At 41.9% G+C, this 25,753-nt stretch overlaps 1 protein-coding gene across 2 annotated transcripts in view; it reads left to right on the top strand.

Annotated features, from left to right (window-relative positions):
* The window catches only part of NBAS (NBAS subunit of NRZ tethering complex), a 300,840-nt gene that overhangs the window by 248,910 nt on the left and 26,177 nt on the right, over positions 1 to 25,753 (top strand). Inside the window, exons 48-50 of one of the 2 annotated variants that reach the window (XM_040992846.1) lie at positions 2,828 to 3,023; positions 19,928 to 20,067; positions 24,676 to 24,814. In XM_040992846.1, coding sequence (XP_040848780.1) covers positions 2,828 to 3,023; positions 19,928 to 20,067; positions 24,676 to 24,814 — 475 coding nt within the window. Of the gene's footprint in view, positions 1 to 2,827; positions 3,024 to 19,927; positions 20,068 to 24,669; positions 24,815 to 25,753 lie in introns of both variants that reach the window. The other variant, XM_040992845.1, reaches the window with a different exon arrangement.

The raw sequence follows: 25,753 nt of genomic DNA, 5'->3' as shown, positions 1-25,753 counted from the left end.
TTTGTTTGAAATGGTCTACCTGGCATTAGCCAGAGAAGACATTCTGATACTGGAATCAAAGTTTGAGGAGCAAGTTTTTTTTCCTCTAAATCTTTTAGACTTCCTTGTTTTCTCTCTCTCTCTCTCTCTCTCTTTCTCTCTCTTTTCTGCCCCAAGACCTATTTATTTTTGTTGGAAAGTCAGATTTGCAGAGAGATAGAGCGAAAGATCTTCCGTCTGGTTTGTTCCCCAAGAGCCAGAGCTGAGCTAATTCATCGCCGGGATTAGCTTTTTCCGGATCTCCCATGTGGGTGCAGGGTCCCAAGCTTTGGGCTATCCTCTATTGCTTTTCCAGGCCACAAATAGGGAGCTGGATGGGAAGTGCAGCAGCCAGACATGACCCAGTACCCATATGGGATCCTGGCACATGCAACGCAAGGGTTTAGCCAGTAGGCCATTGTGCTGGGCCCTTCCCAGTTTTTTAATAACCAAGCATTCACATTTTATTTTAAGGGTCTGTAAAAATTGATACTCCAATCACATGGTGAAAGAACTCATTTGAATGTGATATTATTTATAAATTGCATTCATTTTATATAGTTTTGAAATACAAAATTTTCCTCTAATGGAATAAAAATAAAGTGATCAAAAAGGCAAAAACTAGTTTTTAGGTGAGTGAACATATTTGATCCCTGGAAAGAGGCAAGAAGACAGTAATTTCCATGCATACCTCGTATGTATGTATGTGTGAGTGAACGAGATAATATTGATGCATGTCTGTATAGTACCATCCGGGTTTTGGTGTATGTGCATGTATTATGTATTATTCAGTCAGTGCAAATGTATGTGTGACAAACATTTTATACATTTCTTTATGGTAAAAACAGTTTATCATACAGTTTTTTTAAATAACATTATCCTAGAACTTCTTGGTTCTATCCAGCTATAACTTGGTACCCACTGGTCAAACTTTGTCGAAGTTCTCTTAAGTTTTCCCTCTCTGGGCTCTGATAACAGCCTGTTTATTAAGCCTTTGCTTTATGTGACATTACTATGTGTTTTTTTCTTTAGACTCTAGGTACCAGTGAGATGCTGTGTTGCTTCCCATTTTGTGCGTGACTTGCTTCACTTAGCATGACCTCTAGTTCCATTCATGTTGCACATGTCATTATTTCATCCTTTTATTGAACAATTAGTACTCTATTTTTTGTATACTGTGTTTTGTTTATTCATGAATGAGTGGATGGAGTCAACATTGTAATATAGATGTCTCTTCAACACTGTGATTTCATATATATACGTACACACATATGCCCACACACACATATATATTCATACACACACACACACACACACACACACACACACACACACACACACACACACACTTATCCATATTGGGCTTGCTTGATCAAAACGTACCATCTGTTTTTACTCTTTTTCAGAAACCTCTGTAAAGTTTTGCATTGTTGTTTTATTTATTTGTTGGTATCAACAGCCTAAGAATTCCCATGTTTCTGCATTTTTAACCAAAATTTGTATCATTTGTCTTTTTAAAAACATCTAATCAAGGTGAAGTGAAATGATATTTAATTTCTAAATTTTTTTAAGTTGTATCTGTATAAGTGAACAAATGTCACATGTTTCTCAGTTCTGATTTAGGATCATTCTGCTACTTCCCTCCTTCCCCTCCCTCATGCCCACATGTCCCACTCAGCTCTTCTCCTTCCTTAGTTTTTTTCCACTAGTTTTTGCAGTCTGTGGTTTTGGCCTTCATTGCCCCCAGGGCTGTAGTGATGAACATATATTTTCTTGTGCCTGTTGGCCATTGGTATGTCTTCCTGTGATAAATAACTTCCCCTATCTACTGTAAATTTTGAAATCATATTAATCATATTTTAATATTGAGTTGTTAAATTCCCATGGAGTCTGAGATTTTCCGTTTATGACATCATAGCATGTTCAAGTGGTAACAATTTTCTTTCTTTCTTTTTTGGATATGCTTTCTTTATCTTGCCCAATTGCTCTGGCCAGGACTTCGTTGTGCTATGTTGAATCGAAATGCTCAAAGTCAGCATCATTATCTTGTTCCAGGTCGTAGTGTTTATAATGTTAGCTGTTACCTTGTTGTAGTTGAATTTTATTACATATAGGTATGTGCCGTCTGTATTGCAATTGTTCAGAGTTTTTATCATGAAGGGGTGTTAAGTCCTATTGAATATCTTTATTTATATGTTTTCTTAGATGACCATGTGGTTTTGTTCTTTTTGGTATGTTGAATTAACCCTTGTATGCTTGTGCTGAATACCATTTGATCTTGAAGAATAATCTTTATAATTGCTATTAGATGGCTTTTGCTGGTATTTTCTGGGGGTTGTAGCAGGGAAGGAAGGTCATATACATTTATTCAGGATGAGGCTTTGTTTTTGTTGTATTCTTGTCTGGTTTGGGTATTATACTACTGTTGGCCTTATAGAATGAATTTGGAAATATTCCCCTTTCTTTATAAGAACTGGTTTGTTCATTTGTTTGTTTTTTTAAAAGGCCAAATTACAGAGACAAAGAGAAAGAGGGACATCGTTCTTCCTCTGATTTAGCCTGTAAATGGCTAAAACAGCCAGGGGCTGCATCCTTATCTTTGTCATGGGTTCAGGAACCCAAGTACTTGGGACATGGAACCTTAGTAGGTCATCAGATCATATGTGGAGCTTTAGGTCTTGAGTTGGTATCCTTACGGGATGCCAGTATCACAGGTGGAGGCTTACTTGCTCTGCTGTAATATGGACTCCACTTTCTTATGTTTATTGAAGTAGTTTAAGAACCTGCCATCCTTGATGTTTCCCTGCAGGGAGGATTTGGTCTCCCCTGAGGACCTGTTGGAGTGGCTGCGCCCTTTTTGTGCTGATGATGCTTGGCCTGTGCGTCCCCGCATCCAGATACTTCAGATCCTGGGACAGTCGTTTCACCTGACTGAGGAGGACAGCAAGCTCCTTGTGTTCTATAGAACAGAAGCCATTCTGAAGGCTGCCTGGCCCCAGAGACAGGTAGGGGAGTGCCTCACTGCAATTCTTTGACCTATTAACAACTAGTAAATGTCAGTTCTTGAATACTCAAAATTATGTTCAAGTCAGCAAACAGCCTGGTAATGCAGAATTTCCAATATGTGTGTCTTTAGCTATTTAGTCACTGGATACAACAGCAAAGTTTTTGTTTTTTCTATGTTTTCTCTGTATATGCTTTACATTGTGCGTGCATGGTAGATGATGTCTCATTCACTGGGCATGAATATATTGTTATCTTGTCATAAAAGGTAGGATTGCTCAGCGTGCGTTGTTGTGTTGGCTTGCCTCTTCCCAGGAGAAATGCTGGCATGAATGAAATATAGTGTGTAGTTTTGCAAGTTCATCTCTTTTTTGCTCTGCCCTGGCACTAGAATGCCCTCTTTTTGTTTCTGTGCCTCGGTGGACATAATGGAGCAGAGACAACAGATCTAGATGTTTCTGTGCGCTCCTGCAAATCACTCAGTCCCTGTTCTCTCTGAAAGCCTTCCTTCCCTATTACAAACTTAATTGAGCTTGAATTCTATGGATTTGAGCTTTAGCTAGCTATGATTAGGTTTTGTCTACCCATTACCGTGAAAACTCTGTAGCCCTGGAGGATGTACTTCTGCTTTGGATCCCTCCAAGTGTGCTATGTCCGCTCTCGGAAATACATGCTGATTGGGTAACTAGGTGTTCTGATTTCCAAATCAAAAAAATCCGATGGCTGTTGAAGGCTGATGCGTCTTAGGAAACAGTCACCGCAAGCAAGTGGTGTAGTAGTGACCCATGGACCTGGCTGTATTCTTGAAAACTGTCCCTCAGCTCAGTGTGCCCTTCAATTTTGAAGATCTGTTTGTATTTTTGTAATATTATTACTACCTCTGATGAATGATTAATTTATTCTTTAAAAATTTAATCAGACGCTAAGAATATGTAGAAACTTGTGTTAGAATATCTTCATAACTATTTTATGCTCTTATTTTTCTCTGTGAGAGAGGTTAAGTACTATTTTTATTCTTCCAAATTAGGGAAAAATGAGATTCAAAAGAGATTGATTTCTCAAAGATTCTCTGTCATTATTGCCCAATTTCTGAACTGAGTGGCGATGAGTCATTAGTCTCCCTCCCCACAGGTGTGGTCTTGGTGCCTTACCCAGGTTTCATTAGCAGTCAGGAACACGGGTGAAGTAGGCGATGAGCTGTGTTCCATGGCTGAGTGGCTGAGGCTGGAGATGTGCTTGTCTTCACCAAACCTGCAGGTCTGTGTCATGTCCCTGCCATGAACCCTGCCTTGGCTGCTCAGCTTTTGCCTTGTGGAACTCTGGGAGCCATCTCTGATCCTGAAGCAAGTCCTCTTTGCAGCCATGACCTCCAGCTGTCAAGTTTGCCCTGCTTGACTCCATCTTGGAGAATCACTGGAGCTTGGCCAGGTGATGAGGCTGGTTGTTCTGGTTGGAGTTTGTTTCATATCCTGTTAGCTCTACACACTGAAAATAGCCAGCCATGCAGAGCTGTCATTTTAAAACACCAAAATACACACTTCGATATTTGAGCCCAAACTCTACATAAATAGCATATGTATCACCACTATTTCTTTTAAGTTTTTTTTCAAAGTTCCAGTTACTCAAGGAGCAAGTCATAACTTTTGTATGATTGCACCTATTCCTAAGAGTTTAATTTCATTGTATTTATGTTTTCCCTCCTGAACAGGAAATAAGACCACTACATCTGTTCTTAAGATTTCTTTCTTGTGCACTTACCTAATTTGACTGAGAGTATGTGTGAATGCAACTCTCCCGTCTCATCTGCAGAGTCCATGTGTTGCTCTGCTCTTCACCAGTGGTCCTCCTGTGCTGGGACAAGCTTGTTCCCAAAGCCCCAGATCGAGGAGCCAGTCCTCTGCTTCCCTCACCCTGTTTATTTCCCCTGTCCTGTAGGTTCACATACACATGAGCCCTTACCCTATTCCTGGCACCCAAAGACCTTCTTTTCTTTCATCTCTGGCTTAATGATGGCATCATCTGTAGTCTTCTCCAAAACATAAATCAGCAAGCATCTCTCTCATTAAGTATTCTGGGTCTTCCTAGCCTTGTTGATTCAAAGCTATTGTGGACAACGAATGAGTTTGATGGGTAAATTCTGCCCTGTAATTACAGGTACCTTATTCTTAAAAAAAAAAAAAAAAGATATATGCAGAAAAAATGTTTCAGTATGAAAACAGCAGTAGCTTCTGGAATCTAATAGAACTATGCCCATAGTTTAAATTTCTCTTAAACTATTATTTTTCAAAACTTGGTGTTGCCTTCCGCAAATTAGCATACAGATCTACTCACCTGGTGTTTTAAAAGAGAGAATGTGAGCATTCCTGCATGTTTGTGTGTGTGTGTCCTATTTTCCATTAGTTCTATGCTCTTAAGGAAGAGTCTTAAATTGTGTGCCTTGCTTACTTGATGTAGAAAAAAATAAACTCTGAGCAAAAAGAGAAAAATAGCGTGGTTTCCTCACCTCATCTGCCATTTCTTCCACATGCATTAAGCTACATTCCTCATCTGTGTGCCAAACACCTAGAGATTGTAAAATGCTGACTGTGTAAGTAGGTACTGCATTCTCTTTATCCCCATCTCTTCATTCTCAGAGTGACTGTTGATGATATTAAGGATAGAGGCAGGTTCTTACAGAGTCAAATTAAGAAAAGATCATGATATTGCATTGTTTAATTACCCAAAAATATGAGACTGCCACTTTGACTGTGGCTGGTAATCCTCTTAAGGCAGATTTTGCATACATCAAAGAGGGACTTAATATTTAATTATCCTTGAGGTACCCAAAGTACTGGCCCCACAAATCAGTGTGTTGCTGGGAAACCAGCCAGCTCCTGCAAAATTAAACACATTCCATGGCACCTGCTACCTCACTGGTTCTCAGGGAGACAACAATTTCTAGTTTTCTAATGATTAGTTAACTGCATTAAAAATTTAGAAACCCTCATTTTTCAATAGTTTGAAGGGCTTTTAGTTGTCTTCTCGAAATGTGTTCCTGTTTGAAGTGGGGGGGGTGGTATAGAGACTGTTAGAAATGAATGTGTTGTGTTAATCCCTGCATATAGTTTATCTGAGTTTCCCAGCTTTTGTAATTTTCTAGCTAACTGGTGCATGAAAAATATGGGTTAAAATACTGATCTTTCCCTTAAAAATTTTCCATACCTCATCACCTAAAATTTTTTCCTATTTTTATGTAAAATAGAACATGAAGCTTACTGTTTTCCTTTCGAACTTTCAGTGTCTGAATTTGTTTATAAGTGATCACCAGAAAGAGTTCAAGACAAATGGTAATCTTGTTACAAACTGTTACATTATGCCTTCTCTTTTTTTAAAAAAATATTTGTTCATCTACTGGAAAGGGAGAGTGAGAGAGATTGAAGGATTCAGATCTTCTGCTGGTTCACTTCCCAAACGCCTGAACAGCCCGGCTTGGGCCAGTGCAAAGCTAGAGAGACTAGTGCTCCAACCAGGTCTGCCTGTGGAAGCCAGGAGCCCACACATCTGAGACGCCACCTGTTACATCGGTGCATTAACAAGAAGTGATCGAATCACAGGCAAAGTAGGCAGAACTCAAGCTAGCTCTGTGGTGATGTGAATTGTCAAGTAGAGTCACCTGCCAGACCACAAGGCCTGTCCCGTGTTGTCTACATGTAGACGTGCTAAGACATTGATAGCTGTGATTAAAAATCAGTTTGGTTTCATTTGCCGAGAACACTACTAAATATGTACTTCTTTATCAGAGCTCAAAGAAAATTATTGAAATTCGGTATGTTAATTTATACTTAGCTCTTTGCAGATATTTTTAAAAGATTTGTTTCAAAGTCAGAGAGAGAGAAATGTTCCATCAGTTGGTTCACTTCCCAAAATGACTGAAAAAGCTGGAAACAACAGTGAGCTAGATGCTGAAAGTACAGCATCTGGGACACAAACTGGCCAAGATGGCACCCGATACAGCTCTAGGACTGGGCTGTGAAATTCACCTGTTCCCACACCGTCCATCTGGGATCTGCTGCTCTGTCTCTGCTCCTGGTCAAATCAAACAGACCAGCAGGATGAGCAGTTCTTTGCGTTCACCTCTGGAGCTCCTGGTGAATGTCACTTCCCACCTTGTTTCTGTTGGATTCTGGCTGCTGGTGGAGTTCAGTTTGCTGAATTCCACTGGAGTATCAGTCTCTGCAACACCACACCATTGTGTCTGCTGCTTTCCTGTGTCTGTCAGTCTGCAGGTGCCCCTCTGCTGTTGTTCTGTCCTCTTCTATTTCCTGGAATGTGCCTTGTCTGATTCACACTGGCTAATATTTTTCCATCTGTTTAAATGTGTCCTTACCGTATTCTGCCATTTTGATTCTCCTTGTGTACATATACTTTTAAAAATCAATTACTGTCCTGTATTTGATTAAACAAATCATGTGAGTGAGTATCACTCATAAGTCATTTAAGGTGACAGTAAATTACTTGAAGGTGAGAAGCATGATGGCACAGCCGGCTAAGCAGTCAGCTTATGATGTGTGCATCCTGCTTAGTGTTTCTGCTTTGAGTCGGCTGCCTCACTTGCAAACCATCTCCTCGTTAATGCACTTAGGAAGCAGTAACTGAAACCCTATCACACACATTAGAGATCCGGATGGAGCTCCTGGCTCTGACTTAGGATCAACTCAGCTCTGGCTGTTGTGGCCATGTGGGGAGTGAACCAGCAGATGAAGACTTTATTTCTCCTTCTGCCTGTAATAAATTAAACTATATATGTACATATGTGTGTCTACATATTCTTAAGATTATGGATCACTAGAAGAAATTTTTCTTTTTTTAGATATTTATTTAAATTATTTGAGAGCCAGATCTACAGAGGTGGGGGGGAGGGAGAGAGAGAGAGAGAAAGGAAGAGAAATATCTTGGTGTGCTTGTTCACTCCCCAGATGACTGCAGCGGCCTGAAACCAGGAGCCAAGACCCTTTCCCAGGTCTTCCAGTGGTACATGGGTCCAAGTACTTGGGCCATCCTTTGCTGCTTTCCTGGGTATACCAGCAGGAACTGGATTGGAAGTGGGGCAGCCAGGACTTGAACCTTTGCCACCCATGAGGGCAGTGCTTCAGACAGCAGCTTGTGTACCTAGCCACAGCATAGTCCCTAGAAGAAGTTTTCTAAAGCATCCCATTTGATAGTTAAATTGTATAGGAAAGGGTATGGATGTTCAAAAAAAGTACTTTTAACTTTTAAATTAAATATTATCTTTTACGATACAGCTGTAGTCTAGATTATCTACTTAGTCACAGTATATTTTGATCCTGTTAATTTTCCATGAATTACATAATTCTGTCTCTTATTACTCTCCTATTATATGATATCTCTTTAAAAAAATTTTTAAAATTATTGTATATTGGAATTAAGCTAGAACTTATTTTCTTGAGTTTTCATTTCAATATTTTTTATCAACCATAAAATGCAGTTATTTATTCTTGCTGCATTATTAAATAGAAGGAAATGTGGGAACACAAAGTGTTTATAAGTGCTCCTTTCTATAATTGATTTTTTGTCCTAGAGAAAACAATTTGTATGGCAAAAGCTTCCCTTTCTTATTTTAACACAATGTATTTTCCCATACGACAGGTTTCATTTTAAGTGCTTCAAAAATATTATATTTAGCCATGTGAAAACATGTGCAGTGTATTGAAGTTACAACAGTGCTTATGGATAATGTTATGGCATGTGTATTGTGTAATTTCTATTTTTTAAGTCTAATAAAATAAGTGGGATGTTATAAAAAATGACCCCAAACCGCAGATATTTTCCTCTTCTAGGTGTCTATTTATGTTTTTATGCCCACAGATGGGCACGTTGGCTTTCCACTATCCAAAGGGTGTATTTTCAGTGCCATAGGAGGGACTCTCCCTGGCAATTGAGATTCAGTTATTCTCAAGTGGTGTATAAATAGACACTCGTTTTCCTTCGGTGCCTTGGAGAGAAGCAGTGGCTGTAAGGTTTTGCTTGTTTCCAGTTCTGGAACCAGTGGTGGGAAAGAGTTCATCCCTGATTTCTGTCTCTGCACGTGTAGGTGTTCTTGCCGTCCCGTGGGCTCAGGAACGTTCATGGCCCCTTTGCTGTCTGACCAGCAGCAGTGCGTTTGGTCTTTGGGTAGAAACGGCGAGGTTGAGCTTTTCTTAATCTTTTTTCCATTTCTGTGGAAATGGAGAAAGCCCCACAAAACAGCATTTTCTTTTAGTGCTTAAACTTTGACAATAGTTCCATAATTTGATGTTTTCTATTTAACAAAACTGCTAACAAATGATCAAAATCATAATTTATATTCTTGTCTACCAGTAATGATACTTTAATTATTAGTAATAATTAACAGTAATAATACTGTTTGTTTGACTTTTACTCTGTGCTAGACTCCTAGATTGATGGGGAATACTGATACTCCCAGAACATGCTGTCGGGCTCAGCGGACACCAGACAGCACTGGCCACCTAAAACTTTTGGAAGGAATAGCTTTGTAGACCACAGCCTAGCATTCCTGGAGGTGAACTGTTCTGTGTTTTTACCTTCCTGCATAAATGTTGAAGCAAGAATTATTTTTTGTGTTGTTTTTGTTTTTGAAGTTATGAATAGATGTCATTTATTGTGCTCGTTAAGGAAGTGGCACCATTTGTAGCTTGAAACCAAGCATCCTCTTACGGGCTTTTAGAAGAGAGAGAAAAGGAAATCTGTCTTTAACTGGTTCACTCCCAAAATGGCCAAAGTGTAAGGGCAAGGCAGGCTGGAGCCAGGATCATCATCATGTCCAGTGTGGGATGCACTTGAGGCCCCACCCCACCCCATCCCCTGCCATCCTGTTCACTGCTTTTACATACACATAATTAGGAAGCCTGGCTGAAAGTGGTCCAGCCAAAATTTGAACTTGTGCCCATGTGGGATGCTGGAGTTGCAAACAGCAGCTTAAGCCACTGTTCTACAACAGTGTTCCAATATTTAGTATCAGTACATTCCATAATAATCTTCTCCAGTCACATTTCCCATGTGGGTGCCAGGGACCTGATACTTACATGATCTTCAGCTGCTTTCCCACATGCATTATGGGAAGTGAGACTGAGATTGTGGCATAGCCAGGACTCAGCTGTCACTCCCATATGGATGCCAACACAGGCAGCAGCTTCACCTTCTGTGCCCAGAGCCAGCCACTCAGGAAGTGCTCTTTCATGCATCACTATTTGTTTCATATTGATAAATGTCTAATGATAAGAGATGAAGCTATAAATGCCTGTAGGAAGAGGCGTATTCCAGGAAACATGATTTTAGTTGAAGATATTCATGTTTCCTTTTTTGTAGCCACAGGGAAATTTCAAGTTAAAATGGTCTTCGGCTGTGAATAGGCGAATCAGTTCACTGTTTCAAGGATGGTGATTGCCTGATAAGAAGGCTGGAGGTACTTGACAGATCCTCTCACAAGGGCTGAAGTCACCGAATTCAGTGAGCAGAAAGATGGAGCTTTGAGAGAAAAGAAAAGACCTCTTGTGCTGGTGCACGTTTCAGTTTTGTCGGAACTGCAGTGGCGTTTAGTTAGCAGTGTCACTTTGAGATCGTCACGTAGAATTATGTGGATACCTTGCAAGTATTTTCAGGATTCTCTTTGCTGCTCCCTGCTTGTTCATTGGGGAAAACAACAAGTTAAAGTAGTTAGCCTGGCGCAGTAGCTCAATGGTTAAATTCTCGACTTGCGCACACCAGGATTCTGTATAGGTACAGGTTTGTATCTTGACTGCCCCACTCACCATCCAGCCACCTACCTGTGACTTGGGAAAGCAGTGGAGGATGGTCCAAAGCCTTGAAACTTTACACCAGCATTGGGGACCTGAAAGAAACACCTGGCTTCAGATTGGCTTAATTCTGGTCATTGTGACCACTTGGGGAGTGAACCAACGGACAGAAAATTTTTCTCTTTCCTTCTCTGCATGTATACCTTTCCAGTAAAAATCAATACTTAAAAAAAAGCTGGGCCTGGCATGGTAGCCTAGTAGATAAAGTCCTCGCCATGCATGCCTGAGATCCCATATGGTGCCAGGTTGTATCCTGGTTACTCCATTTCCCTTCCAACGCCTTGCTTGTGGTCTGGAAAGACAGTCAAGGACAGCCCAAAAGCTTTAGGACTCTACCTGCAGGGAAGACCCAGTGGAGGTTCCTGGCTCCTGGCTTCAGGTTGGCTCAGTTCCAACCATTGTCACTACTTAGGAGTGGACCAATGGATGGAAAATCTTTCTCTCTGTTTCCTTCACTCTGGAGATCTGACTTTCCAATAAAAATAAATGTTTTTAAAAAATGACCAAGAAACTGAACCAGACTATTGGAGCTTGCTCGAAAATAAACTTTCAAAACATGCCCTGGGGTAAAAAAGGAGCAGGAACATCGGTGAACACTGTGCAGCTTCAAGAACCCAAGGGCTGAAAAAGAACGGAGTCCTTCAGGTCCGTGTTCGGGAGCAGGGGTTATGCGTGAAAAGAGCTCCGTGGGCTCCACAGCCTGTTCTTCATCATGCGCTTCCTAGCAAGTGTTAGCTGGGATGGGAAGAACTGGTTAGAAGTCTTTAAACCAATAAATTGTTCCTCACGTCTTGCTCAATATAATAACAGAAGCACATACAGTCTGAAGCTTTTTGAAAATGCAAAATTACCATTATTTACCTTGAGATTATATCACTCTGATTTCTATAAAATCCATAAAAATGACCAAAAGTAAAGACCAAATAGATAATGAAACGCCGAAGACTATATGTATGTACACACACACACACATATATATATTTGAAAATAACTCTTGTTACTAGTAAATTTCAGTATAATTATAGAGGCAACCATTTTCAACTTAGTGTGACATTTTTCTTAAATGTTAAAATAAATATATTCATTGAAAGGAAGATGCAGTGGTTGGTGCAATGCCTCAATGGGCTAATCCTCCACCACTTAATGCCAGCATCCCATGTGGGCACAGGTGCATGTACTAGCTGCTTTGCTTCCTGTTTGTGGCCTGGAGAAGCAGTGGAGTATGTCCCACGTCCTTGGGACCCTGCAAATGTATAGGAGACCCGGAAGAGATTCCTAGCCATCGACTTCAGGTTGGCTGAGCTCCAACTGTTGCAGCCATTTGGAAAATACAGCAGCAGATGAGGATCTTTGTCTCTCCTTCTCTCTGAAAATCTACCTTTCCAAGAAAAATAAATAAATCGCTAAAAAGAGGATGCATTAACACATCTGTCACCTAGAAAACCAGGAGTAGGAACCTTCATTGAATTCTCTTTTTCAAAAAGGGTTTGGTGTTTAGATAGGTGAGTCTTTACCTTTTTCCCAATCTAGTGAACTGTAAGTAAATGGAAATTTTGGGGAGATTGTTCTTTCACATTTCTGCAAGTCTTTGGAGCAACGACCCTGTCTTGTTCTGTGCTGTGTTTCTGAGGATGTTTGTAGAGCCAGAAGCCTTGAAAAATCGTTGACTGACTGCTCAGAGCAAAGGGCATCTTGCTTGCTCTCCAGGGTGTGACAGAAATACCCCCGCTGCTCTGCGTTCTTCAGTAGCACAACCTACTGTGCTTGTGCCACTGGCCCTCTAGCTGGCACTGCCCTGTGGAACCTGGCACCTGGAGAACTAGCACAAGAAAATGCTGACACTTCAGCAACTGCTGCCCTGTGAGTAATGAAGTTCTTTATCTTTGTCCAGGACCCAGAAGTGTCTTGTCTTTTGCCAGAATCCATTCAAAGGTGGCAGGCTATCTTGTTAGGCTGTTAGCTTCTCAGGGGGACAACACCTTCACAGTCCTTGACAAAAGCTCTTCTTTTCACAGCTTGTCTGATTACAAGGCATGAAGCAGAGGATCTTTTCACATCCTCCCTGGCAAGCTTTGAGATGCCTAGGTGCTAACTCTTTATTCAGGAAAGGGTTTCACCTGGGAGAGAAGTTGCATAGCAGCTTCCTTAGATGTCTGAAACCATTTAATCTGTGTTAAGTAGAGGACATCTGCTGTGTTTCTCACTGCTTCAAGGAGGAACAGGACCAAAGTTCCTGGTCTTTTCTTTCAGAAGGCTTTCAGTGGGAAGCACTGAAGTCAAGCATCCCTAAAGCCAGCAGTGGACAGGGCAGCAGAGGAGCCTTCCCTCATCCCAGCACAAGGCGTGGTCTCCCTGCTCTGTCGCACTTAGTGTTTCCAGCAGCTTTGTGGAGGGGCTCTCCCCTCACTGTGATACATTCATTTTGCAGATTAAGGGGCAGATGTCCTGAGAATCACCGAGTTAGGCAGTGGTTGAGTTGAGTGGAAATTCAGACTTATCAGTCCTTATACATTCCTCCAATTTAAGCCATCAACCAGTGTTAATGGATGCTACCATCCTTTAACTGTATCCCTGTCTCAGAACTATAACCTGCCAGAGCATGGAGAAATCTACAGTCACTATCATATTTTCTCTATAACCACCATTTCACATTCCAGCAAGAAGAGACTGAGATCTTAAGGGAGGGAAGCAGGTCATTGCTTTTCACTGACCACTTCGTGGAGACTTGATGTCTGTGTATTTATTGTGATAGCTCTACAGATTGGTTGCATTTAATTTGCATTGTGAGAAGCTTTCCTTCTGATGTTTTATGTATTTACTTCCTTTCATGTTTTACATCATATCCCTAGGAGAAATCTCAAAATCCCCTACATATGTTGGGTCTGATTATACCCATTTCCTTGTATTTTTTTTCCTGTTATAATCTCTTCTACATCAAAGTTCTGCTGTGCTATTACTCTAATAAAAATAATCTCTAGATAAAAAGTATCTCATTTGACTTCTATGATAAACATATAAAAATGTAACAGCTAATATAATGGCTGGCACACACTAGACATATAATAACTCCCCCTCTGAGCTTTTCCAGTAACATTTCCAGAGTTGTCTTTACTCCTTTTGGTTTTCTCCTTGGCCTACCAGATCAAAGTAGTAAATGGAGCAGCTGGGACTTGAACCTGCATATGGGATCCTGGTGGCTGAGGAAGTGATTGTACCTGCTGTGCCATGACACAGGTCCCAAGAAGTATACTGTTACAATAATTTAAATTTGCTTAAAAGAGTGACATTATTTTGTTTTTGGAGGCCTCTGCTATCTACCTTAGTGCATCCGTGGGATGCCCATCTCTTTCCACCCAAACCTGCTGTGATGCATTGTTTTGCTTCAAGTACTTGAAGAAAGTCTGATCCCAAACCCGTGTGTAGTTACAAAGAGGATACCTTAAAGCATTTATTAATAATTATGGCTATTACTTTAAAATTTGTATGTTTATTTCATTTGTATGACAGAAAGAGCCAGACAGATGGAGAGAAGATTTCCATCTGCTTGTGCATTCTCCCAAAAGCTTCATGTGGATCTCCTGTGTGGATGGTAGGAAACTGACTACTGCACATGTCACGTGCGGCCTCTAAGAGTGTGTGCAAGCAGGGAGCCACATCAGGAGCTGGGCCGCTGGAGCTCAGAGCCCCTGATGTCGGAGTGTGGTCAGAAGCAGGGAAGCTGGAGCTCAGAGCTCCTGATGTCGGAGTGTGGTCAGCAGCAGGGCCGCTGGAGGTCAGAGCTCCTGATTCAGTATACAGACATGCAAAGTGGCAGCTCAAATGCTGAGTCAAACACCTGTCCCTTTATTTTTGTTGGCCAATCAAAACTCTACAATTTGTAATTTTTTAGAGCTTAAACACAGGGTGACATGTGTAGCAATATCAACAAGTTTTTATGTTATTTGTAAAGAAGAAAAATTCATGAGTTTGAGTTATATGTTGGTGAGTCTTTTAGCATTGCATGGTTTTTAACAACGTGGATTGATTATTACGGAAATACTAGCTCACTAAGTTATACAGATCTCCCAAGTATTGATTCATTTCATAATGCAGTATCAAAAATCTATATTCAGTAATAACAGCATTAATCAGTTCCATTGGAAAAGCTTGTAAAGCCATTGGAAAACTGGCAGGCTCATTGTGGGTGACCCAGGCTTGTCAAATTTCTGATTTTTCTCTTGAAAACTCAAATTTTATCATTGGTGGCATACACTATTTTTTTTTTCTGACATGATAAACTCATTTGACAACTTTTGTAGCATACTCTAAAAAGTAAATTACTAGAAATAAAAATAATTAGTAAACATTTAAAGGAAAGTATTTCCCAACAAAGACTGCTCTTCCACATTTGGATACAGTGAGAAAAGTATTTCACAGAAAAAAATCTTGTCAGCCACATTTTACACATGGCGACTATTATCTGCAAATAGATATAAAAGGAAATGTGAAGGTTTATTGTGGTGGGTTTTTTAAATCTTCCCGTATGATAAAATTATGTTCTTAAATTTTACATTTATATTTCCTGGGAAGAAAGAGATTAGATCTAGACGCTGCTGAAAATATACTTGAAAAAATAATGTCTTCTTCATGGACTGTATCACATGTAGAAAATAGCCAATATAGAAGTCAGTATTTCATGCTTGCTGATAATTACCCTATTTAGATATAAAAGCAAAAATGCTGACACTAATAGGCGCATAAGAGATGTTTTTAAAGCACAAGCCGTTTGAAGCTCACATGCGGGAACTAAGATTATAGTGCAGAATCCAAAGCCCTGGCCATTTGCCACAAATTCCCATGGCAGGCCTCCAGACCCTGCCCAGAATGCCCAAGACTTCACATATTTCCAGAGAACATTTTTCAGATTAAGAAATCAAAACTGAAAGAAAGAGGCTTTACTAAGCCTCAGATAGTTCATCATGAGTGTTTAATATCATTTGTGCTAAAGTATTTTATAAATGACCAATTCTCTTCATTTGTTCATATGTATGTCATATGTATGTACAGTTAATTCATTCTGTCGCCAAGACTGCACATCTACTCTACAACAGCAGTGAAATAATGAGCAAAAAAATAGTTTCTGCTTCCGAACAGCTGATGTTCTTACCAAAAGCAGCAATAAATAAATATATAATATGTCACACAGTAGTGTGCTAAGAAGGAAGGTGAGGTGGAGTGAGGAAGATGACAGACGAAGGGGCGTGCTGCTGTATGAGAGACAGCGAGTAAGGGCTTTTCTGGCGAAAATGATGTTTGCGAGACTTGAAGGGACCAAGAGATTGAGCTACTCAGACATGTGGGGAAGATGTGCCTGGCAGAGGGAGCAGATGCAAGCTCTGGAGTGGCCGTGTGTGTGACAGCATGCAAAGAATCCCAGGGAGGAGTTAAGGTGGGGAAGAAATGCAAGGCCATGGAAGAGCAGGTGGATGTCCTGCATTTGAGAATGTATTAAAATATTCTCTGTATACAGGCAAAGCAATATTGCCAAATGTCCAGTGCAAAGATCAGCTTACAGAAATTTTTGCTTGACTTACTGTGTCTTCTGCTTGTAGAATAAGCTTATGACAGTCAGATTGGCTGTGTCACCCGTGAGCTGAGTTGTGAGCTGTCAGGGCTATTGGGCCCATTTTGTTATCTGGAAAAGTGAGGTTGCTGATGTGTGCCCTGCTAGCTAGCTGGCTTGTGGTAGTGATGCATAGTTTCAGAAGCCGTAAAATGCCTCTGGCCTAGTGTTCCACAGGAGTGCAGGTTAAGTTTGGAAGAGGAATGTGGCTTGTTGCCTGAGCAGAGCTTCCCATAGTAATGATCAATAATTCCATAGTACCTATCAGCCTTGTAAGGCTTGTACAATTTGTGGTATGACTGTTTAACACAACTTCTTGGGATTATGGCCAAGAAGATCAAATTAAATGCTTGGGAAATACGTTAGTACAGACAGTTTAGCTAATGTATATGTAACCTTCCATTCTCATTACACTTTTAACAGACGGTCTGAATATCTGTATGTCCAAATCATTGTAAATTTATCATCAGCAATGTCTGAACCAAAATGTAGAGATTTGTGCTGACAGACTAGCAGATAGAACTGATTTTTGGCCTACTTTTACCCATTAAGTAACTTTTTAACATGAGATAATGTGCATTTCCAACCACAAAGGCATTAGAGATGTGATTAGTTTATAGATTGTCTCAGTGCAAGAAAAAAAATCAGTTATTTAGTATGGAAAAGTTCTGTATTCTATAGCTGACAAACTTTTTGTAAATAAAGATGTGAATAAATAATGCTTTGCTCCAATGGATTTATACCAAAAAATCATAAGTATACTTAACAGAATCAGTTCAAATTGGACATTTTTTTTTTAATAGAATGAAGGATTAACAGTTTCCTGAAAGATATGTGTTGTGGATAATTCAAACTTTAAATTATTGACATAATGTTGAATATGTTGAAATATTGTAGTGTCAATTGAAATAATTTAGTACTCTTTAAGATTTATTGATTTTTATTGGAAACACAGATCTAGAGAGAGAAAGAGAAATAAAGTTCTTCCTTCCTCTAGTTCACTCCCCAAGTGGTCACAATAACTGGAGCTGAACCAATCCTAAACCAGGAGCCAGGAGTTTCGTTAGGGTCTCCAATGCAGGTGCAGGATTCCAAGGCTTTGGGCCATCCTCTGCTGCTTTCCCAGACCACAAGCAGACAACTGGAAGGGAAGTGGAGCAGGCTGGACACATACCAGTGCATGCCAGGCAAGGATTTGGCCACTTGAGTATCACGCTGGGCCCAAAATAATTTATTATTATATCATATTAAATACCAATGAGCCAGTTCTATGAAAATCAAATTATTTATATTGGTGAATAAAGTATAGAATAGTCCCATGATTTTGTATTTCAGGACAATTTTAAATGTTGTATTTATTTTTATTTTATTTAACAGATAAATAGTTGTACATAGGCAAGTGTTACTTTGCTAGTGGAAAAGCAGCCAGTGGCTGGCAGGTGTTCTGGGCCTGGTTAATACCAAGTTTGTGTTAACTACGGTGTGCCCTTATAGGTGTCTTTTTTTCCCCCCCTCTTTAATTGGGGAAGACAACCTTGAGGCCCTTGCCAGCCCTGGGAAGGTCCCCATGCCACTGCCAGGCCAGGACCAGTTTGTCTCTCCCCACCCTCCCCACAAGAAGAGGACCCCAGTGCCTTGTGACAGCTGGGAGGGTTATGGATTACCTGAAAAAGGGGTTTGGGGGATGTGTGGAAGTAGAAACCATTGAGGGAGTTCTTTATAGGTGTGGGATGACTTCTGGGAACTCCCAAGGACAGGGCCGCTGAGGGGACTGAGGCCAGGTGATTTAGAGAGGAGAAACCATAGGGCATGGCTGCATCAGGTTAGGGTGCCCATCGTCGTGGGAGATCTGGCCTGGGCTTGATGGCATTGCCCACAGTCTGAAGCTCACTAGTGCACGTGAAAGCTAGAGGTGAGGAGCCTGCCTGGCAGGGCTAGGCTACAGTACCTGACAGTGAGTGTCAGGGCGGCAGATGAACCACTCAAGGCTGGGTGGGTCATAACACTAGTTCGTGTATGAGAGAACCAGGTCTGGGCTGTAGCAGCTTTAGGAGCTAGGTAGTTTGTAATACCCAGTGGTTTGCACACAAGCCAGGGGTGGTGATGGGTTGAGCTAGGCATCACCATGGAATTCATCAACACTTTGGGAACAGGCACGCTGACTCACTCTGTAGCATCTGTGGGCATACTTAAGAATTGGGTTGAGGGGCAGGTTGAACTGCAGCACCTGCTGTTATGTGTCGAGGCTGTTACTAGAGGTAGAGTTTGTGTTGTGCAGGGCCCTAACACCCACTAGCATGAGTGGAATCCGAATCTGGGTGCAGGCCTGGTGGGAGAACCTGGGTAATTTCCCAGCTGGGCCACAGCACCCATTGTGAGTATGAGAACCAGATCTGGGTACAGGCCAGGTGGGGCTTGGCTGTCGTACCTGTGATGAAAGCTGGAATGGGTGTGGGTATGTCAGACCGGGTCACAGTATCTGCAGTTGAATGCAGGTCATGTCAGGCTGGGCCAAGCACCGAGCAGCACAAGAGAGATCTGGTACTGGGAGCTGACCTCTTAGGGGAACTTAGGGAACTCTCCTGGGCAAGCTTCAGCAGCAGGTGTCTGCGTGTGTGGATGCACAAGGTGGACTTTGTCAAGTGATAGACCTTGCAAAGGTTTTCTCAACTCTGGTTCCACAGAGCTGACAGCATCTCAGAACTGTCAAAGCCACTCAAGTAACAGCTTTGGCACATGCTTCCCCACATCAGGGTGTCAAAGATGACATCAAATGACAGTGCCCCATCCCCTGGTGCTGATGTAGTTTGGCAGCAAGGAGCAGCCCCTTCCTCTTCCCTCTCTCCCTGAAGATACAGGAAAAAAAAAAAAAAGAAAATGGAGCATTTGTCCCTCATACCTCGACCCTCCTCACTATAATGAGTGGTCCTCATGATCATACATCCTTCTTAACCGTGTAAACAACATTAAAGATAAATTATATTTTTTAAAGGATAAAAAATAAAACAGGAGGAGGAGAGAGATATATCTTGCTTCTATTGGTTTACTCCCCACTGCCGCAAACAACGAGGGCTGGAAAGCTGAAGCCAGGAGAGCAGAGTCAGTCCAGGACGCCCGTGTGGATGACCATGGCCCCAGTATGTGAGCTGGGGTGCATAGTTGTGAGAAATGAATAGGAAGTAGAGCAGGTAAGGTTTGAACCAGGCCCCCGGATAAGTGAGACAAACATCCTAAGTGGCAGCTTAAACCACATGCCAACCCTTACTTTGAAACAATGTTTAACACAATTGTTTGAAATTTAGTAAGATATGCAGAGTCTCATATATTTTTTGTCTTTTAACACATTGTAAGAATTTTCAAAATATTTCTAATTAAAATAATGAAACTCGATTTCTTCTGCGAATCCGTTAGGTAGCTTTCGCCACCACTTTCACGTGTGTGCTCCTTGCAGGTGGACGTAACTGACATCGAGAGTGAGGAAAAGCGCTGCGCTCTGTTCACGGAGCTCCTGGAGTCCAGTCACAGGGAGACTGAATTTCAGCACTTGGTTCTGCTCTTGCAAGCTTGGCCACCTATCAAAAGTGAATCTGTGTAAGTATTCCTTTAAAATGAGCCTTATTGGAAATCCCGTCTGGACTTTTGCCCTAATAACCTAGCACCTTCAGAAGAGCCAGCTCAGGGGTCTTGGTGAATATGACTGCTCATCTCTCCGAGGAGATGCGTTCCGCGCCCTTGTTGGGCGCCCCAAGCTGCAGGTGGTACCAAGCTCTGTAGAGGTGGTGTGTGATACCTCTTCCGTGGTATCTTATCATGCTTTGTGCCAATGGCTTTTTGCAGTTTGTGATATGACAGCAAAGCTAGTGGTTTTGTTTCTTTTTTCTTCCTTCAGTTTCACAGGTGGAAGACTTACTCTTACCATAGATCTTTGCAACCCCAGTATATGATCTTTTTTCCCTCCGTAGTTGAGAACTTTCATCTTTTCTTTTAAAAGAGGCACTTCACACTTCTCTTTGGCATCCGCAGGTTGCCAGCATTCCTACTCTTGCACAGTGGAGCAGGGCAGGGCAGGGCAGGGCAGGCTGGCAGGAGAGGAGGGCAGGGGTGGCTGCTTGAGCACAGCCACTGCGGTGCCACAGTGGTGAATCTGGAAAGTGAGATTGTTAATGGGCAGGTGGTTTATACAGCATCACATAGAGTGGACAAACATAACACCAGGAGTGACAGAGTGTCAGTGTGAGTTCATCATGCTGCTTAGAACAGCGTGATTTAAAACTTAAGTGACATCTATCTGGAATTTGTCATTTAGTATATTTGAACTCTAGGTGACCATTGGTAGCAAAGCCTGAGAAGTCAAAATGTGTGTAAAAGGCCTGTGGTATGAGAGCGTGCATGTGCACACACATTATCAGTATTCGCTTTCAAAGAAAAGAAAATTGCTTTACAACTATTGTGTTATCTATTTTTTTGTGTTTAAACCCAAATATTTTCTTCAAAAAATGTAAGTCCATGCTTAGTAACAACATCTGATTTATAAATGTCAATAATTTCTCTTGAGTATTTTCAGAAAAAATATTTTTATTATCTTTGAGAAGTGCTGCCTTGAAATCCATGTGGAACAACAGAATAATGACTTCTTACTAAGAACAATTTTCCTACATTATCCCTTTTCCTACATTATGTGCCATTCACTTAGCAAGTCTATGAGTGTAGGTGATGTTACCAGATTTTACAAGTGAAGGATTGGGGCTCACAGGTTAAACAGCCTTAAGCACCCAACAGCCGATAGGTGGTGGAAACAATTCTAAAAACTACTGGACATTTTTACAACTGTTGTTCCCTCTGTCCTTTTGCGCTTCCAGCTGCCACTGAGAGCTGGTGGGATACTTACCCACTTCTGGTGCTTTCAGCCGTGGAAAGTTACCTCTTCCTTCCAAAAAAGTGAGCATATATTCTCGTGGTCATGAACCGCTGCTTCTTGTTGGCAAAGGGAAATAAAGGCACCACTGCCCCTGCTGCAGGAGGTGTTTGCTCCAACACAGAGCTGGGGTGGACTTTGCCCCAGCAACTGAGCACTTGTATGTCTCACAGGTTACAAAGAATGCTTTCCTGGAAGTCAGTGTCTGAGTAATTTAGGATTGCAAAAGAACCTTTGGAAAGGCTGCTTGCCTTAACCTAGGATGAAACCATCAGAGATTTGTGAAACTAAGCAGAAGACAGTGTTTTTGCTTTTCGTAACCAAATGTTTTCCGAGGGAAAAACAAATGTTTCTTGGATGTCTGTCATTTGTGGCAGAGGTGGCATGCTGACTTTTACTGATTAAGAATACGTTCTTCCCCACTGTTTCTGCCAGGGCAGGAGGTTGACTAAGTAGGGCTGGCCCATGGACCAACCAGTGTGCACAAGATCTGGCATAGGGAGAGGTTCTGATGGAGGAGCCTGGGTAACTCTTCTGGCAGGACACCGTCCTTGCATGTGAGCACAAGAACCATGATAGGGAGCAACCCAGACCAGGCAAGAGAAAGATACCAACCAGCATACATTTGGCACAGGTCAGGGGCAGACCAGGCTGAACCAGTTCACATCATGCACTGGCGAATCCAACCCCAGAACAGAGTGTGGGACAGGCCAGGTTCAGTCGTGACAAAAACCAATGCACATAAGGAATGCCAAGGTGACGTGAGCCGTACTAAATGTGGCTGCAGCACCCAAACAGCACACGTGAGAACCAAGAAGGGAGGGAGTAAAGCTGGCAGGGAGAATGTGGGCTCCCCTGCTGGACAGCTACTCCCACTGGAGAGTGTGAGCTAGGATGGGAGAAGACCAGATTAGGCAGGGCTACAACACCTGTGGGCCTCATGTGCATGAGAAAAGCCAGGCTGGGCTAATTATTCCTACTGGTACAAGCATAAATTAGAGTGGGTAAGGGTTGGTTGGGCTTTGCTGAAAGATCAGCTGCCAGAAGCTGGCACTGGGAGCTAAATCTGTCAAGTTACACTCCAGAACCACCTGGAGAGTGCATAGTCTGGGAATGGGTGTGGCCTAGTAGGGAAATAGTGGGCACCTCCCTCTTGGGTTACCACTCCCACTGAAGAGCATGAAAACCAGGACAGGGGCAGGATGGCTAGACAAAAAGGCACCTGCAGTGTATGTGTGAACTGGATAGTGGAGCTGGTTGGGTTGAACCAGGCTTCAATGCCCATTGACATGTATGAGAGTCAAATGGGATGTGGGAGAGACTGAACACGTCTGCAGTACATACTGGCAAGCATGGGCACCAGGGTAGGGGGCAGGCCTGGTGGGGGTTATGGGAAGTCGCCCCTACTAGCCTGCAGCTCCCACCGGTTTATGTGAGGGCCAAGTATATGATGGGCAGGATCAATCAGGATGGACTGCAACACCCATTGGTTCATGTGGAAGACGGCTGGAAACAGAACTGACTCAGCAGTTGCAAGGACCAGCATGTGCATAAGCTGACTGGGAGGACGGACTGTGCCAGACCCTGTACTGGCAAGCACACACAAAAACCTCGTCTGGGATCACCTCAGAGGAAGCTTCTTTGGAGATCCCTCCAACTGAACTGCATATCTCAGAACCCCAACCATGAAGAGACTGTGTCATCAGTAGATTCTGAATAGGTTTCATTGTGAATGAAATGGCAAGATTGGCAGCAATTCAGACCTGTTGAACTATTAAAACTGTATGAGCAGGACCCTTGGAGCATGCCCCACATTGGGGACCTGGAATGGATGGGAGGCTGGGTGGGGTTTCTCCCTGTATTTCTCTCCTGACACCAGATACAGAAAAAAAAAATATTAATGTGGAAACAATGGTCTTACCCACTTTTCTATAACCCTTGACCCTTTGTGCCCTAATCAACTATGTAAGATTATCAAAATAAAAAAAAATATATTTAAAAAAAAAGAATAGGTTTTTCTCTCTGCTGTCGGAAAGTCCTCGGTGTGGGCTATACAGCACCTCCATCCTCGTGGTGACCCTGTTTCTCCGCCCTCGGAGATGCTTACAGCCGGGGGATCCTGAGCCTTGCCATGGCTGGCTGTCTGGCCTCCCATACACCCTGCAGTGCTGATAGGGTGAAGCAGGTGTGGGACCCACCAAGCAGCTTCGGGAATGCCCTCTCCAGAACATGATGGAGAGTCTCTCAGGTCTGTGTTCCTGGATTCAAAATAGAAGATTTCCATGGATAACTAGCTCGTGTTTTACAACTTACTTTCCTTTTAGAATGCTATTTAAAATCACCTACTTTCCCAGAAGAACCAAAGTCAGTTTCACTTAAAGCATTCGTTCTGTGTAAATATTTAGTGCATTTGGAATCCACCCCCCAAATAAATATTTATTTTAATGGTATTTTATAGACAAATATGACATGAAATTTGTAGATCGCTACCCTGTATTTTAGAATGTGACTTATTTAAATTACTAGTTCAAAACAAAGCAGCAGTCTTACTCTCGTACTATTCATGTTTCCTCTCCCTGAGACACAACAGAGGATCTGCCACTTTCCTGCTCAAATTGCTGTTTGTTACAGGAGAAACTATGATGAGAGCCTTGAAGCTGGGTTCTCGGGACTGCGTTTATGTTACAGTGGGTTTAGGATCTAGGCCCAGCTCCTCTACTTCCAGTCCCCCTTCTCACTAACACACCTACATAATACACCCAGAGGCTCGATTCCCATCCACCTGTTTAGGGGACCCTAGTGGAGTTCTGGGCTCCAGAGAAGAGATAATTCACAGTTATATCCGTACTTTGTTAACTGAGGAAGCTCCTTGTGGAAAATATTAGATTGCCTTTTTCACAAGAAAAAGTAACTGGGGCCATAGTTTGGATGGTTCAGAATGGCATGACTAGGCTGAGGGTTTAAGTCAATTCCCTGAGCCACCCTAGTAGTAAGTCAAGGATCCAGAGTTTGAGGCAAGTCTCTGGTTTCAAAGCCTGTGCTCTTTTGGCTTCCCCCGTCACCGCCCATGCTTCTCTACTGCTGGTTGGGCCCATGGTTGGCCGCTGCTTCTATTTCGCGTGGTTTTGCTGTGAGATAAACTTGAAAGAACACATCATACAGACTCTGGTTCTGGTTTTCCACAGTATTTAATTTACAATGTGAGATGTCTTTTTACTTGAACACCACAACTGTGAGATGCCTAGTGATCCCCTGTGCTTTGCTTTTCTTTTCTGTAGAATGAGCATAACCAGTAACCCCTGGGTACGGCTTGCCTCGGTGATGCTAACCAGGTGTACGGTGGAGAACAAAGAAGCGTTGGGGAATGAAGTTCTGAAAATCTGTCGTTCTTTATATAACACCGTGCAGATGCTGCCTGCAGAGGTGAGTGTGTGCAAGCGGCTGTGCCGGGAGGCGTCTCTCTCCTTACCAGAAGTCTGTATTATAAGCAGAGGCAGGGACTGCACGTGAGGAGCTTTGAGCGTGGGTCATCATTGGGCAAGGCGATCACATGAAGAAAACACAGAGTGATTTGAGCTAGTTTTTCTGTGGTGGTGGTTAGATCTTTAAAGCGCTGGTTCTTTTGCTAACCAGAGAATAACCACGTTTTCAATCCCTGACGTTCCATTGTGGCCAGCACAAACACATTCCAGCAGATCTTGGTAGTGCAGATGCTGTTTGCCTGAGTCAGGCCAGTTGAAGAGTATTAAGTACACTCTACCCGCTCTGGAAAGGTCATCAACCACTCTGATTTTTATATACTTCTTGACATTGCTTTAATGACAGGCCCTATCCACCATATCAGTCCATGATGAAAACTCACTCACCTTCATTTGACCTTAACTGTTTATTTGATTCCATGATTTACTGTCACAGATTCATTTTACATATACTTGTGTGTATACATGTATGTGTATGTAAATTTAGTACTTTGTTAAAGTACGTACTAATTATAGCGTCTTGCTAATGGATTCCATTCTAGAAATATTTTATTTGTTCTACTTATTTGTCTTAAATTCAAGCATTTGAAGTAATGACATTAAATTGATTCATTGATTTTGAGTTTTACTGCAATCCTGGAGATAAACTTAAAAATAAAATTGTAAATATGTTCTTTGGAGACTCACAGTATTCCCTTGGGAAGAGGTTTTCATTATGACTGCACATGTAATGAATTGTTTTCTGAATGAAGAACTGGATAAGTGTCTTTTAATTGAATTTTAACAAATTTGCCCATTTATGAAGTCCAGACACTAAAGGTAGCCTGCACTTTGTCTAGGCTGATTTGATCTGTGTAGCTTGCCCTGCTCGTATCAGCTACTC

Source organism: Ochotona curzoniae, unplaced genomic scaffold, assembly GCF_017591425.1.
Source record: "Ochotona curzoniae isolate NIBS_2020 unplaced genomic scaffold, NIBS_Ocur_1.0 contig_883, whole genome shotgun sequence".
NCBI lineage: Eukaryota > Metazoa > Chordata > Mammalia > Lagomorpha > Ochotonidae > Ochotona > Ochotona curzoniae.
Note: the sequence above shows the minus strand (reverse complement) of the source record. Positions and strands in the feature narration are given on the sequence as shown.